Genomic DNA, 20,276 nt, shown 5'->3' on the forward strand with positions numbered 1-20,276 from the left:
TTGCTGAGCCTGTCCAGGTCAGCCTGGATCACCCGCCTGTCTTCTGGTGTGGATGCTTTGCCCCAAAGTTTGGTGTTGTTGGCGAACTTGGCCAGTCCACTTCTGACTCCAGTGTCCGCATCATTAATGAAGATGTTGAACAATATGGGTCCAAGGACAGAGCCTTGGGGGACCCCACTGGTCACATGATGAGTGACTTCCATCAATCACTACCCTCTGGGTTCGACCACGGAGCCAATTTTCCAGCCAGTGGATCATGGAGGACCCAAGGCGACAATTGGCCAGTTTCTCCAAGAGGTGATCATGGGAAACCAGATCGAAGGCTTTTTTGAAGTCAAGATATATGACATCAATCTCTTCTCCCTTGTCCAGGTGATAGGTCACCTGGTCGTAGAAGGAAATGAGATTGGTCAAGCGAGACCTACCCGCAACAAACCCGTGCTGGCTATCCCTTAAGATGTTGGCGTCGCCCAGTCCATTAAGGACGGCCTCTTTAATACACTTTTCTAAGATCTTCCCCAGGATAGAAGTCAGGCTAATGGGCCTATAGTTAGCTGGATCCACTTTCCTCCCTTTCTTGAAGATAGGCACCACATTGGCCTTCTTCCAGTTTTCGGGCACTACACCAGAGCGCCAAGAGTTTTCAAAGATCCGTGCTAGAGGCTGGGCTATGATGCTCACCAGCTCCTTGAGTACCCTGGGGTGAAGATTGTCAGGGCCGGCTGACTTGAAGGTATCCAGCTTCTCAAGATGTTCCTTCATGAAGTCAGCATTAATGGAGGGCAGGGGATCACCCTCACCCGGACTTCCCTGTCCCGTAGCGGACATGGGCGTCCCATGGGACTGATGAAAGACCGAGGCAAAGTACCTATTTAATAGGTTGGCTTTTTCCTGGGCATCAGTTGTCAGTTGCCCCATCTGGTTCAGCAGCGGTCCAGTGTTGCCCTTGCTTTTCCTCCGGCTCCCCACATATCTGAAAAAGGACTTTTTATTGTCCTTGATGCTCAAAGCTAGCTGGAGTTCAGTTGCAGCCTTGGCTTTCCTGGTATGCTCCCTAGAGGACCGGACCAGTGCAGAATAATCCTCCTTGGAGGTGACTGCCATCCTCCATCCTTTGTAGGTCTTTCTTTTTAGCCTCAGGAGGTCTGCTAGGTCCCTGGAGAGCCAGGGGAGCTGATGTGCCCTCTTGCTGCCTTTCCTCCGAGATGGAATAGACTTAGTTTGTGCATTGAGGATTGCTCCCTTGAGGAGCAACCACTCTTCTTGAACTCCCCTCTCCCCGTGGTCATGGTCCCTTAGGGCCTCACTGACAAGCCTCCTGAGCTTGTCAAAGTCGGTTTTCCTGAAGTCAAGGACTTCTGTGTTGCTGACTGACTTGCCAGCTTTTCGGCGGATGGTGAAGGTGATCAGCTCGTGGTCGCTGTCACCCAGCTTCCCATCGATCACTAGGTCACCGACTAGGTCATCCCCAGTAGCGAGTACCAGGTCGAGCAGCACTTTACCTCTCGTTGGCCCATAGACTTCTTGAGTCAAGTATCTTTTATTAGACCAACCCAAATGGTTGGAGAATAGTTATTAAGCAAGCTTTCGGGTTCAAAAACCCTTCGTCTTCAGGTAATTGTGAATTTCTGGAAAATAAGAACAGAGAAATACTTAATGAATTATCAGTATTTAGGCAGGCCTGTCTGAGGTATAATCTAGGGTATTAATAAAGTAATCCATACAGCCAGTTGCTATAAAAATCACAGAGAATTGGGGAGGTATCAGGAGACTAATAAAACGTCAGTCCATTACTGGTCATTAAAAATGAAATAAAGAGTAACTCTGGAACCACTTATGAACATATATTCCTGGCTGAAACACTATGAAACATCCAAATCATTGGATTTGGATGATGGGATTGAGCTCACACTTTGCAAGTTTGCAGACAAAACCAAGTTGGGTGGAGTTGCAGATACTCTGGAGGGTAGAGCTAGGATCCAGAATGTGCTGGATAGTCTGAGAAAATGATCCATAGCCAATCAAATGAGAGTCAAGGAAAAGTGCAACATCCTGCACTTGGAACAGAATAATTGCATAGGCAAACACAGGCTGGGGAATGAGTGGCTAGGCTGCAGTACTGCAGAGAAGGACAAGAGGGTTACCGTGGACTGTAAGCTGAATATGAGCCAACAGCATGCTCTTGTTGTAAAAAGAAGCCAGCAACATACTAGGCATATCTACACATGCATTTATGGCAGATTAAATTTACTGCGCAGTAAATTATTGCACAGTAAGAGGGAATCGGCCAGCATCTACACATGCAGGCATTAAGGTGCATTAATGCTGTGTGTGGACTGACTTGGGACTAACTTTAGTCCCAAGTCAGTTCGCACACACAGTGTTACTGTGCAGTAATTAATCTGGTGTAAATTTGATACCTGCATGATGCAGGTATCAAATTTACCCTTCAGTTAGCATAAGTCGCCATATTTACTGTGCAGTAATGGCAGGCACGTGTAGACGTGCACCCATACTGTGCAGTAATTTTGGTTACTGTGCAGTAAATGTGCACGGGTAGTGTTAACAGGAGTGTCACAAATAAAAGGAAGTGATTCTTCCTTTCTATTCAGCACTGCTGAGGCATCACCTGGAGTACTGTGTCCAGTTTCAAGGTCCACACTTCAAGAAAGATGTGAACAGTTTGAAAAGAGTACAGTGCAGAGCAACAAAAATGATTAGGAGCCTGGGAGGCAACACTTGTGGGGAAATGCTGAAAGAACTGGGGTCATTTAGTCTGGAGAAGAGGAGGCTGAGGAGGTGTTTGATAACCATCTGTAAGTACCTAAAGGGCAGTTACAGAGAGGATGGAGATAGGTTTTTCTCCATGGTGATGGGGAGCAGAGGAGGGGGGAGAGGGAAGGAAAAAGAGGGGAAGAGACAGGGCTAGGAACAATGGCCTCAGCAAGGGAAATTTAGGATGAAGGTTAGGAGGAATTTTCTGAATGTAAGAGAGGTCAAGCATTGGAATGGACTGTCAGGAAGTTGTGGAATCTCCATCCTTTGAAGTTTTCAGTAGCAGATTAGACAAATATTTAGCTGGGATGGTTTAGTCAGAGATGATGATCCTTCCTTGAGCTGGAGACTGGACAGGATGACCTTGTGGATTCTCTTCCAGCCTTACTTTCCTATGATCTTGTGATCCTGTCGTATTTTTATAGATACTAACAAAGATTTACTCAGGATAAATCAAGCCAGACAAATTAGCCTTTTTTGGTATAGGATTTTTTGCACATGCAATGCTGTAAAATAAACAGAACATAGCACTATATTTGGACCTTAGGAAGGTATTTGATAGAGTGCAGTGTCCTAATGGAAATATCAAATTAATTTGGTTGAGGCAGAAACAGGATTAAATGGATCATAAATTGGTTATTGAACAACTGCCTGAGAGCCTACATAGACATCCAGTTGAGTCCTATAAAGATCAATATATAATTTAACATTTTTATAAACTATCTGCAGGTGAAAATAACTTGTGAAATGTTCAAATGCTACTAAACTAGGAGGAGTGGTAAACAGCACAGAGGAATAGGAAATATTATAAAAAGGTTTTAGAGGTTCTTTAAGGAAGAGCTGGGGATAGTACAATAAAGAAAAGTTTATATAAAGACAAATTAATAAACGGAGCAGTTGATGCTGAACAGCAACCCAGTCCCTTGAGGACTGTGTCCAGAAGGCAATAAATAAATTACATAGAGATATAAATGCAACATTTTTGTTTGTGACATAATTCTTTTTCTTCCAATATTTTGTTTATCCCTTATGAAGAAAAACTGTGCCCTTAGAATAGAAAAGTGAAATTTCAAAAGAAAAGGCATGTCTTTAAGTGGCATGAGTAGAATGATAATTAATTGGCACCTTCCTGTGTGTCTAAGATGAATAGAATGGATACAGTTTTCTGTTAATGGTTTATGGTGCACAAACTATATAGAAATTACATATCAAGATTATACGGCAGAATAACTTGCTTATCTGTTGAATAGAGTGCTAGATGAAGGCATAGGTTGTATAATTCATGACTAGGGCCCACAGTTCCTGGAGATATGTAATTACAACAGATTTTCAGCTTTCCTTTTTTAAGTGGCTTTTAATCTTTGTGGTTGGGAGAAAAGCTTGAAAATATGAACCAAGTACATCTAATGAAGTAATGACTACAGACATTCAGAAACAACAGCTTTGAGTCATATGAATCCCCTGTACTTCTTACAAGACAGTAAAACACACCCAGAACTGGCCCTGACAACACACAACACAGCAGGGGGAGTTGGGGGGGGGGGGTCCTTGCCAGAAAAGACTGTTGCCAGGTCATCCCATATATTGAAACATGTACAAGCTGGTTGCTTGGCTAAGTACTAAGGGACCCTTAGCTGTGATAGGAAAGGAAAGGGCTCAAATTGCTGTCTCTCAAGGGAAGTGTTTCTTTGCTGCTATTCCTAAAGGACTATGGACACATGCTGTTTCTCTTTATGTTGGGGGAAGTAGAGGCAGTGTGAGACAGAGGAGCTTCTATCATTCTAAGCAAGAGCATAACAGTTAAAGGGAGGTGTGTAGTGGCGGGGAGCGTGGGTACTGGTCATGTTGTACCTAGGTCCCTAAATTGCCTTATATCCATGCTCTTTTGACAATGATATGGAAACTAGACTGTGACATAAAAAATAAATTACACAGTCATAGCTTCCAATAATGGACATTAGATTTCTCTTTCTGTGAGCTGTCACCTGTCCTACTGTTTTCCTTCATTTCCATAGTACTTTGATTATATCCCTCATAATTCTTATGTCCCATAAACCTTTGCATATTGTACAAATTTAGCTACCACTCAAAACCAAGAATGACTTTAAATTGCAAATCTTTATTTTTATGAAGTGTGATTAATATCATGAGTAGTATTGATCCTAAATGCCTGCTGCTGTCTCTGATACTTCCATATTTCTATCCTTACTGGCTTATGATCCGACTGGAATTGTCCTACCAATATAAACAGGGGGAAAATGCAGCACCCTTTTTCTCCACTTCCCTGCAAGCCATGTATGTAGCCTTCCTGCAACCCAGCTATGTAGCTTTTCTGCACTCTGCCTCCACAGCCCACTGAGCAATAAGAGATGCTTTTCTACCCACTAAAAGCAAAGAGTGGGGAACTTTGTGTCATGATATATTTTTCTTTTTGATGTAAATACAACCCTGAAATATAAAAACATTAATTTTTAAATGAAAACATTTCAGTTGCCCCAAAAGTGCTCTGTCCCATGGTGTTTCTGCTAAGCCCTCTTCTTGAAATCACTCTGTCTTGGGGTACCATAACATATCAGAAGTGGAACACTGTAATTGTTCGTGTGCAGTACCTTTTTCCATTGCTTCCTAGTGTTTGGATGAGGTTGCGGCTTGTGATAGAGAAGACTGTCTCCTAGTAGGTGTGTGTGTACATGAGGTATGTATCACAAAAACAGAATGACAGTGTGACTTTCTTTTTTAATTGGCTACCATACAGCAATAGCTTTCAACCTGTGGTCTGTGGACCCCTGGGTGTCTGCAAACTATATCCAAGGGGTCTGCGAAATATGAGTATGATCTATCAAAAGTATGTGAATATCCACACTTACAATTCAAAGGGGTCTTCATTTCCATTCAAAATTTCCAAAGGAGTCCGTACCTCAGTTCAAAATATTTTAGGGGTTCACACATGAAAAACGGTTGAAAACCATTGCCTTAGAGAAATGTCATCATAACACGCCTCAAAAGGTTTTGAGTCCCAGGCGAGCAGTCCAGCATATTTAGCATAGCCAGAAAAGAAGTGTGTGCCCTAATTTTTCACTAATATGCCCAAATGCAGGGTGGGCTGGACCCTTCCAGCCCTAACAACTATGAGCCTATGAAATGCTTCCTTTATTATTGGCATAATTTGAGGTGCACCACACTCTCTTAAGAGGTGCAGAGATGTACACCCTCGTGTTGAGCTCTAGAAGTTGGTGGTCAGAAATATTCTATTTATCTAATGTTGAAGACACTGAAGGATAGTTAGATCGCTGTTGTAGCAAAATATCTACAAGTTTTTGCAGCCCTAGATCCACAACATTACACTGTCTCTAATATTGTGCGACCATTGGCAGCCTCACCATTACATAATGTTAACCTATATTTGTGATATAAGACATTTTTGCTAAACAGTCAGGGATAATTCATTATGGAAAAAAATGTTCTGATTATATGTTGAGACTGTTGTCTTGTACCACAAGCATAAATGTGCCTCAGATAATGTTTCTCCTTTTTAAGACAAGCAGAGTGCAGTATTTCAGGTAAGAGAAATACTAGGGAAAATATTTTGTATTTTTGAGACTGAGATAACCTGGGCTGAATTCAATCCTGGTTTGGTTCCATTAAAATTACTAGAGTAACAGTAGGGATGAGCTGGACTCTTGGGCTTTAAAACAAATGCTTAAATCTAGCACAACTATGGGACCTAGTGATGGTTGCAAAATGCTATGAGTTTCTGAAACTACTGCAAAAATCTGCCACAGGTAGTCCTAGAGAATGTCATTTGTTCTTTTGAAAAGCAGAACCGTGGTTGATTTGTCTGCCCTAATAATGCATAGAGACCCCCAGTATTTGTGGCTTTACATTTTTTTCTTCAAAAAATGTAATAGTTCAGGGCAGTTCCCAATAAAATTATATGGAAAGTGACTAGAGGTTGTTTGCTAAACAGCACCTGAGATGCTAACGGCCTTGGATGAAGCAGAATATGGCTGACTGCTTTCAGAGCTCAGTGAAATATCCACTCTTAAAAAGCAATTTTTGTTACAGAAAATGAAAAACAGAAGACAGGAAAGGAAAGATGGGTATGGAAAAGTAGAGATGAGGGAAAATTGAGAATTCTCTTTGTATTCAAGAACCGAGACCTCTTCAGAATAATTGTGTGTGTAAGTCATAATGTTGTGGTGACTAGGTAGTGTGATTGTGTGGGCTGTGTAAATGTCTTTAATACTGAAAAAAATTAAGATAGGAAGGGAAATTGAGAAATTAGAGTTAGTCAACTTAAAGGAGAGGAATTCTTGAGGGTGGTACAGGAAGGGAAGACCTGGAACAGCATTATGTGACTTCAACAAGTAAAAGTCAGCTTTGCTATCTGGAAATGTCTGGACAATAGAAACAGTTAGAGTACTGAACAGTGAGGAGCATTGTGCTCCCTGGTTTGTATCTGTGTGTGGAGTAAATGTCTGCCAGAGCCAAATTAAAAACCAATTAGTACAGTCTCTCCCTCTTCCATTCCTTCCCCATTTTTTTTCTATTTATATCTTCATTTTGTCTATATATTCATTCACGTGTTCTGTTTCCTTCACAGTACTGCACTGATTCAGACCCTCCATCTACATTCATTTTGTATTTCATACTTGATATTGTTCCATACTCCCCTTTTCACTCTCTCCCTTTGCTGTCCATCCCACTTGCTTAATTCTTCATCTGAACTATCTTGCACACCCTCTCCTTATTTTTTGGTCTGGGAGAGGAAAATGAGGAGAAAGACAGAAAGAAGACAAGGAGAGGTTTAGAAAACAAGGCAAAGGGGAGGGATGGACTGTGGAAGGGGCTTTGTGAAAGGAGAGCCTCAGGGTTCATTAACCTGTGAAATGAGTTGGTGGTCTTAGCCCATGTCAAATTGACAAGTTTCACTATTCTAACACTTGTTGCTATGACATGTGGATACCAATTTCATATTATTGGCACTGCAAGAAAAGTGCCAAAAGGGGCCACTGTGATATTAATTCCTGTGTAGCAGTTCATTTCTGGAAGGTTACTGACAGCTAATAAGCATATCCAGGCTGGTTAGCATCACCTCTATCCTTGGGAAAACATTTGAAAATTTATTAAGGATCACATTTGTGGGAGTCCAATTTGTAAAATAATGCTGAAGGGCAACCAGCATGGCTTCACAGCAGGAAGATCCTGCCTTATTAATCTTGTTTCTTTTTATGACCAGGTCACAAAATGCTTAGATGTAAGAGCTGCAGTAGATGTAATCTACTTGGATTTTAAAAAGGCCTTTTATACAGTGTCACATCCCATTCTTATAAATAAATTAAGCAGTTGTGACGTACATTACTACACGGTCAGGTGGATAGAGGGGTGGATGGGTCATTTTTGACCTGGAAAAATGCGGGCAGTGGAGTTCCCCAGGGTTTGGTCCTTGGACCAGTGCTGTTCAGTATCTTCATCAGTGACTTGGATGAGGGTGTAGAAAGCACTCTGTCCAAATTTGCAGACAACACCAAATTATGGGGCAAAGTAAACATGCTGGAGGGCAGGGAGCAGATTCAGGCTATTTGGACAGGTTGGGAATGTGGGCAGAACAGAATAGGATGCAGTTTAACAAGGGTAAGTGCAAAGTGCTGCATCTAGGGAGAAAGAATCACCAACACACCTACAGGCTGGGAGGTGACTTTCTAAGCAGCACAGCAACAAAAAAGGATTTTGGAGTCATAGTTGACATCAAAATGAACACGAGTCATCAATGTGCCAAAGTGATAAGTAAAGCCAACCGCACTCTTCAATGCATGAGAAGGTGCATCACAAGCAGGTCTAAAGAGGTAATGCTTCCTCTTTATGCGGCATTGGTAAGGCCGTAGCTGGAGTACTGCGTCCAGTTCTGGGTACTGCACTTCAAGAGGGATGTGGATAACCTTGATAGGGTCCAGAGGACAGCTACTCATATGGTTAAGGACCTACAGGTAAGATTCAACAAGGAGAGACTGAGGGACCTGAATCTCTTCAGCCTCTGCAAAACAAGGCTGCGAGGGGATCTTGTAGCCGTCTACAAATTCATCGGGGGCAGAGAGGGGCAGCAAGGAATAGGGTTTACCAGAGTGCCCCTTGGAGTTACTAGGAACAATGGCAATAAGCTGACAGAGAGCAGATTTAGATTAGACATTAGGAAAAATTTCTTTATGGTGAGGGTTGCCAAAATCTGGAATGGACTTCAAAGGGAGGTGGTGCTCTCCCCTATCTTGGAAGGCTTTAATAGGAGACTAGACAAGCACCTAGCTGGGATCATCTGACCCCAGTGCTTTTTCCTGCCCAGGGCAGGGGGTCAGACTCGATGATCTACTAAGGTACCTTCTGACCCTAAAAATCTATTCAGTCTATATCTGTGTACTGTCAAACTGATCTGAATATAAACTCACAATCTAGAAAGTGAAAAACTTGACATACTATCAAAATGTCTCTCCAAGGTTTATTCTTTAATCTTCATTTACTGGCTTTTTGAAAGGGTGTGCGAGGAGGGGGTGGGGGGGAAGAAGGGGAAGTGTGGCAGAGCTAAAATATTCTGATACTAAAAAAAAATATATACCACTATAAAAAAACCCCCCAAATGTCAGTGAAAAGCTTTTTCAGCTTTAAGAATTCCCCACCCACTCTATGGTGGTTCTTATTCCTGAAATTATTGACAGTAAATAACCATCCTCTGTCAAGAGTACGAAAACTTATTTCCAACAAAAGACTGGTAACATTAGCTTTGGTGCACCTTGGGCTTTTTTTTTCTCCTTGCCCTTCAAAACATTTTAACAATGCAGTGAAGTAGTGTGTGAGGAATACATGAAATAGAGCTCTAACTTTTTTTGTTCTGTGCTATAGTATAGTTGCTCTGCTTTCCACATCCTTAGGCAGAGTGACACTAAAGGAAGGAACTGAAAGGTGTGGAGCAGGGCGTTAAAATACAAAACAATGCCATGTCTAAACAGGGACAACCAAACTGCTGTCAACAAACTGAAGCAAATGGCTTTCAGGGGGGCAAATTGCACTGACCTTCTTCAATAGAGAACTGGCACATTAAAAGTGTGCCCCAGCTTATTTGTCCTAAAGCTGTGGGGCCCAACCTTTTGGCCCCATGGGCTGGATGAATGGGGTGGGGGTGGGTCCACAGGCCAGATCCAGTCCATGGGCCTGACTGGGTGCACCTGGGGCCAAGGCCTGATCAGTGCCACATCAGGCTCTTGTCCCACACACCATGTCACGACAGCGGCCCTGCACTGCATTGACCTGCCCTGACTCTTGTGTGGCAGATCAGGCCCCTCTGCCCTGGCCCCCAGTGTTGGACAGGGCACCTCCACTTTGGCCCCAGCCCCTTGTGTGCCTGACCAGGCCTCTGCACCCCAGTCCAGCAGGTCCCTGGCCTCCTCCTGGGCCCAGTGCCTTGTGTGCCTGACAGGCCCCGGGCATGCTCCCAAGGCTCCATGGGCCGGGTAGAGGCCAGGCCGAGCCCTTGGCCGCGGCCTTGCGAGGGGGTCGGTGGGCGGTGGGGCCCAGCCTGGGCGGGGACCGCGGGGTTCTGAGGGGGCCACAAAGTCGCAGGCAAGCGCTACGGGCCAGGCGCTGCCCCTCCCCGGGCCATGAGACGTGTGGGGCGTTGGGCCTCCGGCCCGGCCCCGCGCGCAGCGGCCATTTCCAGAGCGGGGCTGCGGCGGCCCCTTTAAGCGCTGAGCCTGGTTGTGCGAAGCGCGTCTCGGCGGCCCCCTCCCCGCCCCACTGCAGTGACAGCCCCGCCACCGCCCTCCGCCAGCGCCGCCACAGCGCCAGAGTCGGGAAAGCGCTGCCGCGCGCGGCTCTGCACCACCGCCGCCGCCCCAGGGGCAGGGACACCGGGAGCAGCGCACAATGGAGGTGCCGCGCCGGGAGCAGAGCGCGAGCAGCCCCGCCAGCCCCTGCGAGGACGTGATCAAGAACCTGAGCCTGGAGGCGATCCAGCTCTGCGAGAGGGACGGTGAGGGCAGCCCGCCTTTGTGTGTATCCCCCCGCCCCGCCCGCCGGGAACAAAAGCCGGGCAGGGGGCGCCGGGCGGGGGCACTGCGGCTCGTCTCCATGCCGAGGGGAGCCAGGGGTGGGCGAGGGGTGCGGAGCCCAGCGCCAGGCTCTCGGCGCCGCGGGCTGAGCACGGCCGGGGCCGCTCCCTGCTTTGTGAGGCCTCGGGTGCAGCGTGGAAACTTGTTGCCTGTCATCAGGCTCTTTCAATCATCGTCATTATTATTACTGTGTATTATAGTATAGCGTTAAATTATTAGTAATAATGTCATATAATGCATATAAGAAACATCATCATCCTCAAGGAGGCAAGGGACCCTCAGCCCTGCTCCCAAAGAGGGTCTGGCGTAGCAAGAGGGCGGCAAGGGAAGAAGCGTTGACATGTCTTCAGCACCGTGGACAGATGCAAGGTCCCTCATCCTGGGCAGTGGCTCAAGCCTGGCGGATGGGCCGGATGGCCAAGCTATGTCCCAACCCTTGTTCTGTGCCCAGAGTCCCAAGCCAAATGCTCAGCAGAACTGGGGACGGACCAGGGGACAGGAGGCAGGCAAGCTGGGAAGGAGCAAACAACCTCCTTTACCATGTCTGTAGTGATGGCAAATCCAGATTGGCAGAAGGGTAGGTGTTGTGTGAATGAAGTTTTGTTTCACAGTGCAGATGCTATACTAAGCCCTAGCTGATTTGCAACAACCAAACAACTCTGAGGCTGTAATAGGGGGCCAGAAAGAAACCACTGGCCATATTAGCCACACACACTGAAGACTAAGCATCGGAAGCGAGGTTAATATTATTTGTGGTGTGGCTTCAGGGAGACGCATGGCATTAATATAATAAGAGAGAAAGTTCTGTGTGGACAAAGAAATAGATGAGAAAATGATCTTGCAGCTGCTAATCCATTTTGTGATGTCACCCAAATTATTTTTGCCTTCCTCTTTGCCATTAAGTAGTATAAACAGCTTGAACATTTTAGGGTGTTCTGCAAAGTGAAGAAGGAAGAGCTCAATTGAATGTAGTTTGCATTGTGAATATACTGAGCAACTTGAATTGCTTGAATTCATTTAACTTGTTTCTATAGTGGATTATTTGTGGGAGGATCCATACTGTAGGTATCAATGCATGATGGAAATAGTGATTCTGGGTTTTTTTTAGTATTCTACTATGAACATGTCATTATGAAATATTCCAGTACTTTTGATCTAACCATCCCATGACTGAGGTTTCATAAACTCTTGTTTTTTAGTATTAAAGGGACTGTCAGGATATTTTTAAATAGTTCTTTCTGTTGTTACATTTACTACCAACAACAAACATGTATTTTTAACCATAGATTTATACTTGGTTTAAGGTTGAATATGATGCTCCCATCACTACATTTGTACCTAAATACCTGACTGGGGACACCTAACTATATATTTTAAATTTATATATGAAGTGAATCGCAAGTAGAAATAGAGCTTGTCTTCTGATTGATAGCTACAATAGTAAACTGTGATAAAATTAACTTCAATTACATTTTCTCCTAGATCTAAAAGAATAGATTGCTATTGTTTTGGCAAAATACCCCATTTATGTGTGATTACTTTTATTGATACCACAGTGAATAGGAAATTGATAAATTATGTAACCTTTACTAATGAAGCCTAGTATGTTAATTGTGGCAGACTCCTAATTGATTCAGCATACTGTATTTAAGCAGTGCTTGGTTTTTATGAAATAGTCTCATAGAGACCAGCAGATTCAAAGAGTTTCTTCTAGGTTGTTTTAAAGTCAAAATATTCCCAGTTTAAACTGACAATCAGAAAACAATTTTCTATTCTCTAGATTATGCTGTACAAATGAATCTTGATGCATATTAAGCCACTATATCATTTGGGGTCATTGCTTCATGCATAGAGGTCTACATTTTTTAAAAGATACATCTGCATTGCACATATAAATGTACAATTGTATACCTAATTGGGCACAGAATTGAACTTGAGCATACTTTAATGCTTCCTACAAATGGCACTTAAGTACCAAAAATACATGCTAAAATGAACACAAAAAGGTAAACAAGCCTGGAAGCATTTAGCTCTCGAGGCAAGAGAGCAAATATACTTTCAGTGTATTTAGGCACTTAATTGATTTCCTATATTTAGCCAACGGCTTTATGTGCATAAATATTTATGATTTATTTTAAAACACTGTATTTTTAATGCTTCTCCTTAGCATGACAACACAGCGCCATAGAAGCCAATGGAAACTTTGTCTTAGACTTAAAACAGTTACCTTGAGACTTTAAATTTGATTTGGGATCTTTTAAAAAGTGATCTTTTATTTAAGCTGCATAAAGCTAAGATGGCATGTGATAAAATCATGAAATTAAGTAGAAAACCATTAAAAAGGCATATGTAAGCAAATAAAAGTTTTATTATTGTTATTTTTAGTTTCAAACTAGTTCATTTTGAAAAAAATGTATTTATAAAAATCTTGCAGTAGTTTGAACATAATACATAACATACTTCTGATTTCAGGATTACCTTTGGATACACAAGAGCCAAAGTAAAGCAGTTATTAAAAATAATGTTTATTGTGGGTTGTTTTGTTTCCTTTTTTCTATATAGCTTACTTATGTCATCAGTGCTCTATTTGCAAAAGCAGCCAGGAGAAGGAAGTTGCCCAATTAAAATTCAGACGAGACAAGAGCTGAGGAAAGTGTAGAGTGGAACAAGAAACTGTAGAAGGCAAAACTGGGAGTTGGGGGAGGGACTGGGAACCCATAGGTATGGGGAGGAGGACATTGCAAGGGTCAGAGAAATTACTGGCACTAGCTGGGCAAGGAGACTAACTGAGAACAAGTCGTTCAGAGGAAAGAAGATGAAGAGGGGAGGAGTTTGATCTGATAAGGGGCAGGAAATAAGATTGTCTTGGCAAGGAGCCTTGACTAAGGAATTGAGGAGGGACAGGCTGAAAGTGGATGAGGAGTATGAGATTGGTAGCTGTTGGTAAGAATAATCTGAGGTCAGATATGCAGGAGAGATACAAAGGGGGCAAGGAGCCAAAGATGGAACTGGAGGTAGGTGGGCAAGGAAACTGGGATAGAGGAGAAAAATCTAATGAGTGGAGATTAGAACTGGTACAGGGGCATTGGGGAAAGGAGCCATGGGTAAAGAAGAGATAGGACAAGTTGGGGGATTGGGACAGAAGAGATCAAGCTTGTGCAGAACAGGCAAAAGAACTCACTAGTATACATTCCCTTTCAGAGCCTGAAATGAAACAGAAGACTCCTGAATCTCACCATTCCTCTGACAGCAAATATTTGCAAGTCCTACTAGCACAGTATTTCAAACTTCTCTATTCCTTGTTCACATAGTGAATGACAGCCTACTATGGGCAAGAGTTACCTTCAATGATCTGGATCTGTCCCTCAAAGCCATTTGATTCAGCTCGTGGACATGGGGTTTTGGTAGTATTCAGAAGCGTGGGGCTTTGACAACAGTTGCTTTCCTGTGTTGCCTGGGGGAAAGCAGTGGCAGCTGGGTCCTAGCACCTCTTTTCCTACCTGCCTTTGACCTGAAGTAGCCCACAGCCTAAAAAGATTGCTGACCACTGTGCTACTGTCATTAGTTGCTTCATTGGTTCATGTGACAGAAGTCAGTGTGACAAATCTAATAACAGTAGCCCGTGTGGGCCTTGTTATGTTGCAGTACAGTGAAGTTTTTGCTTTTTCACTTTCCCTTGTACAGATTAGAAATTCCCCTCTTCTAACACAGGTCTGAGTGCAGTATCCTCAAGAAAGAGAGAGAGGAGAGCTGTGCAAGGGTTAATGGTGAGGGGAAGTAGAATTAGGCAAGAAACTGCAGAAGGCAAAACTGAGAGTCAGGGGAGTAACAGGGAGCCCATAGGTATGAGGAGGAGGTTTTAGGAGAAAACCTAGGATATTACACATACAAGCTGTGTTAAAATAGCTTTATTAAGGTGGCAAAGTTAAGCAGACAGAAGTTAAAAAATGCCAGAATTAAGGTTTCCTGGATGGCCATGTCCTGGATGATCAGAATTGTTAGGTCAAGAAGATTTTTAGGAAGACTTGTGCATTTGTTGGAGAAATTGTGATGTGAAGTGTGTAATGAAAAAAGGTAGTGGGTTGGAGGAGACAGCAGGAAGAGAAAGCATGATTAAGATAGCTGAATTCTGCCATGGAAAATTAGAGGTTATCATTGTCTCTGCCACAAAAGAAAACATAATACTGAGCCAGATATTTAAAGCATGGTTTTCATTTGTGGTCACTAATTGTATGTTAATTTTCTGGGAACCCGACTTGATACTTTCAAAAGAGCTGAGCACTCAGAGCTGCAATTTATATTATGCTTTGGATTTGTAAAATGCTATATAGACCTTTGAAAATTATTGTACATAGTATAAGTGCTTTGAAAGCTGAACATCCAAAATTAGTGCACATTCTTGACTGTAATCTCTGCGCATCTAAATTCCCCACCTTCATTTCACAGGATATTGTCAAAATATGTGTTTGTGAAATAGTTATTATATAGTAGTAAGCACCATAGAAAATCTCATGAGGAGATTAATAATTCTGTTTTGATGGCAAGATTTGAATAATGCACAGTTAATAGCGCCTAGGTCTACAAATAAAACAATAAGGAGAAAACAGAATAGTGAATTGTTGTTTTAAGCAAAATAGTTCATTTAAGTGAGCAGCATCCATTATGTACGCTGAATGAAGCAGGATTCCTGTGGAAAAAGTAGTACATTATCATGTAATTAAAGACTGAATCATAACTCATTCATACAATTTAAGATACAGAGGCCCCCTTATTTCTGGATATTTTCCAATGACTTCAGGGTTGCAACTTTAAAATGTTCTTTTAGTATAGTTTTATATTTGTCTAGCATGTAGCTGTATTATGGTAGAGTTTAGATGGCCTTATTAGAACCAAGTTCTCAAGCTTCAAGGAGTTTACATTTGTAAAGCATTTCCAATCCAAAATCCTTGTACTTGCGCATTATATTACCCAGGGGAAGCATTTCTCTCCTGACTTATATACACAGAACCCCCACTATTAACCAATAACATTGTCAGCATTATCTACATCTTTCAGTCTTGTTTTGTTTCCTTTTATTAATTCAGCATTTGTTTTTACTATAGTTTAGCAGAGTGGCCTGGTAAGTAATTCTAGTGTTTGGTGGAACAGTGGTCAAGTAGTTTAGCTTCATAATGTGGGAATTTATCTTTCAAACAGGGTAAATAAAAGGATACCCTCTAATTTCTGGATCCATTCTATAATGCTGTTTTCCAGCATTATCTAGAAAAATATTTACTGTTCTGGTAATGATTCCATAAGTCTCAGTGGTGGTCAAGAGGGGGAAATCTAGGCTGAATCCCAAAAGGAAGGAAACTATAGGATCTGAGTTTAGAGGAGTTCAATAATATTTAAATTATGGCCATCCCCACTACATATATACAAAGGTCCCATTTTGCTGTCATTCTTTCCAGCATAATAAAGAGATGTCTACAGATCTCTTAAAATATCCTAAGTGCAAAATTCATGTGCTTGTTTGATTCTCTCTCTCTTTTTTTTAGCTAACAGGAATTTGAACACTGAAATAGATGTAGAAACTGAAATACCTTTGGAAATATTTATGAACTATCCCAGGTTGTCATGGATAGCTTGGAAATGGTTCTTCCATAGAGTTTCCCATCAAATGATTGAATTTCTGTTGCTATTAGGGTTTTTAAACAACTATTGCTTGTGTGTTTGTCAAGAAATAAGCATACTAGCTCAGCTACTGAGCTGTGCAGAAAATTACCTATTACAGTTTCAGCATTTGTACTTTTGCCCAGGTCTGTGCTTTTCACATATTAGATCTTTTATTGTCAGACATGGAAGAAATTTTAGAGAGCTGTGAAGAAAGAATTTTATGTTTTCTTAAACACTTTCCAAAATAGTGTACCATGAGAGAGGAGAGAAAAGACTCAGTATTTCTGAGAAACAGACTCTTCTTTGCTGATCTCCAGATGCTGAGTAGAAGACATAAGGGACCTTACAATGGAAGTCCCTTCATCAACAATTTCATAATTTTCTAGAGGTTAGATATGGAAAAGATTAAATATGATTACTAGGTTATTTCACGTTCACATATATTTTGTTCAATTGATAGCCCAAACATGGGACATCTAAGTCTTGAGACTGTACTGTGTAATCAACAACTGTACCTCTTTTTTAAAGGACTTTTTTCACTGTTATCTAAAATTTCCCCTCATTCAATTCAGTTCATTTACTTCTACCGTAACTATCCTTTTTCCCTTCCTGTTCCTTTTCCTTGTTCCTGGTTACACTCTGCAGGCACATGTTATTCATTGTTAGGCATTTTAGCTGATGTGTGTTAAGCTCTTTTAACTTTTCCTCATAAATTAATTGTTTTATCCTCCTGATCGTTTTATCTTTTTCTTTTCCAAACTATCTGCAATTTGTCTATAAAGAAGCATGAAGATTTGAATGAAATGAAGAATTGAATGAAACTCCGACTCCATGTGGCACCCAACGACTAGGGAGATGACAATCCAATTGCCCATGGATCCTGGTACTCATTAGCCAGAGCAAGCAGGGAGCAAATACCAGCACACGTTGTTCACAACAGCTTTATTCAGAATGGAGACAGCTTTGGGCAAAGGTCCTTCACAGACACACAGCCCATGAACCAGGGGACCTGCTGTGAATATTAGTTTTTTTTTCCACATTTTATACACCTTGGTTCATGCTCATTAACATTCACTCCACCTTCGTCCCTCCTTTTGTTCCACCCATCTCAAGCTCCACCTCTGTTTATTGTTTACTTAATTAGCATGGAATTGCCTATGCATTTGATTCATTTACATGCCTCTCTGCTAAGAGCGCATGCTTGAGACTTTGACCCCAGCTTCCTCTGGTCACTTGCTGGTTCTTTCTGGTTTCTTGCTGACTCCTTTATCTCCAAGGTCTTGCTTCTGCTTTATCTCCTGACGATAGCTGGTGGGCTGCATCTTGTTCTTACACAATGGGCTCTGTACTTTACAACACTACAATCTTGTTAGAAAACTGCTTGCCTAAGAATTTGCAAAGTTACTTTTAACATATCATCCTACCTTGTGGTCAGCAGCTCTGCTGAGACACAGAAGAAAGCCTTTATTCAGCTGCAAATCCAGTTCTCCCTGTGACAGGGGGCCTCCTCGGGGCCGAACTCTGTGGCCCACCCACCTGTCACTGTGACAGGGGGCCTGCTCAGGGCAGAACTCCACGGCCCGCCCGCCTGTCTCTGGGCAACCGCCCACCTATCTCGCCCGCCACGCCTTTGATGATAGTTGATTCAATCAGATGTCAATTAAGCGGGAGGCTGCCCATCTAGTGCCCCGATGCCAGGGGGCGTTGTCTGCGGCTCCTACCTCCCCAATACTGCAGCCCAAGCCTCGCAGATGGCATCATGGTGTTCACATAATCACCGACCCCATACTGGGCCCCAGAATCATCCACACAGGACCCCTCTATGATCCTCTCCTATCAGGCGGCCACCCCGCCGTCATCCAGGCTACCTAGCCCCCCCGACGCTACTTTCCCCTCTCGGGTGTGGTCCCCCCGGGACCTTTGGCTAATTGACCCTGGCCCACCTCCAGGCCAGTCAGGACCCCAGGCCCCTGGCTCTTGGGCGTCCCTCGTGGTGGGCCCCTGGCCCTTTTGACTCCCATAGTCATGGCCCCAGCTTGGGCCAGTCGAGGGTATTCTCCCCTTCGGGCTGGGTCTCTAGCCGCTCACTCGCATCTTTGGGCCTCACCGTGCCACTACTCCCTTTCTCCTAGGGGCAACCGCAGTACCACGCCCTGTACTCAATCATGCTCTCGGAGTCCGCCCTCTCTGGGCCCCTCACAACACTGGCCCTCTGGGCCCCCAAACAACACAAGGGTAACCCACCTGGTGGTGGTGGGAGCTAGGGGTTAAGGCACCCCAACTCACCTTTCACCAGGGTGATAACTGGCCTGACATTTCCTGGGGGCTTCCGCACCACTGAGAGCCCCACCAGGCCACCCACTCCCGGCAGGGTGCAGTTTCAGGTCATGCCCAGGACCAGGAGCCTCCTTACCAACCCCTTGCAACTCCCCCTTACCTCCGGGTTGCTCTCAGCAGCCCTCCGGCCAGGCAATGTTACTGCCTGGCCTCCAGCAGCCAAACTGCCCTGCTTATATAGGCAGCCCTTGCCTCTAAAATGGCTGCCTAATCAGGCACCTGGAGGCTGCCAGCTCCAGGCCCTTAAAGTGGCAGGCACACCCAGTGCACTGCCACACTCCCCAAGATTCAAATACAGTCACCCTAACAAAGAATTGAATGAAACATTTAATATATAACACACCAGAGTTGTATAAAGAGTCCCTATTATATCTTTGCTTGGTAATATGATACACTTAGAGATAGAACTCAAAATTCTATTTGACAACAGTCTAGCCCATCATCTTTTGAACCTCTCTTCAGGTAGTTGAAGGCTGCTATTAAATCCCCTCTCAGTCTTCTCCTTTATAAACTAAATAAGCTCACTTCCCTAAGCCTCCTCATAAATCATGTGCCCCAGCCCGCTCACCATTTTTGTTGCCCTCCACTGCTCTCACTCCAATTTGTCCACATCCATTCTGTAGTGGAGGGCCCGAAATTGGACACAGTACTCCAGATGTGGCCTCAACAGCGCTGAAGAGAGGGGAATGATCACTTCCCTCAATCTGCTGGCAACACTCCTACTAATGCAGCCCAATGTGCCATTGTCCTTCACAGCAAGGGCGCATTGATGGCTCCATATTCATCTTATTGCCACTGTAACCCCCAAGTCTTTTTCTACAGAGCAGCTACTTAGCTAGTTGGTCCCCAGTCTGTACCGATGTGTTCTTCTGTCCTAACTTTGCATTTGTCCTTGTTGAACCTCATGAGATTTCCTTTGGTCCAGTTCTCCAATTTCTCTAGGTCACTCTGAGTCCTAATCCTTTCTTGCTTGGGTAAAAAAGCAAAATGAACTAAGCAAAAGGTCATCCTCAGCATAAATAAGAACTACCTACACTCAAGGATAATGTGAAAGAGCTAGTTTGTAAGTGAGATAGAGTAGCATAGCTAGGTTGTGCCTGTAGTGGGGGAATGCTGAGATGTCTGATTAAGTTAGGTTTAAGTCCTGTTTGTGCTGCTTGGGGGTTGCAGTGGGGGGTCCTCCAAAGCTGAGGATGTCTAGCATATTGTGTGGTGGAGATCTGGAATATGGAACTCCTTACATGTCTAGATTTTTTTTTCTCTTTGGCAGTTCACTGGATATAGTACATAGGCCCATTATGTTGCCAGCATACATGGCCTTCTGTGCTTGTGTGACCTACAATACCTTATTTAATGCTGGTTAAATGCAGCCCAGAATTAGCCGTTATATTCAGAGAGCTGGGAAAACATGGG

General features: G+C 43.5%; 1 protein-coding gene across 2 annotated transcripts in view; it reads left to right on the forward strand.

Annotated features, from left to right (window-relative positions):
• LOC106737154 (phytanoyl-CoA hydroxylase-interacting protein-like) overlaps nucleotides 1–20,276 on the forward strand; it is a 100,481-nt gene that overhangs the window by 40,455 nt on the left and 39,750 nt on the right. Inside the window, exon 1 of one of the 2 annotated variants that reach the window (XM_059729842.1) lies at nucleotides 10,593–10,792. The exons of the other annotated variant lie outside the window; for it this stretch is intronic. Coding sequence (XP_059585825.1) covers nucleotides 10,687–10,792 — 106 coding nt within the window. The 5' untranslated portion in view covers nucleotides 10,593–10,686. Of the gene's footprint in view, nucleotides 1–10,592; nucleotides 10,793–20,276 lie in introns of those variants that run through there. 2 annotated transcript variants of the gene reach the window in all.

This window comes from Alligator mississippiensis, chromosome 6, assembly GCF_030867095.1.
Source record: "Alligator mississippiensis isolate rAllMis1 chromosome 6, rAllMis1, whole genome shotgun sequence".
Classification (NCBI taxonomy): domain Eukaryota; kingdom Metazoa; phylum Chordata; order Crocodylia; family Alligatoridae; genus Alligator; species Alligator mississippiensis.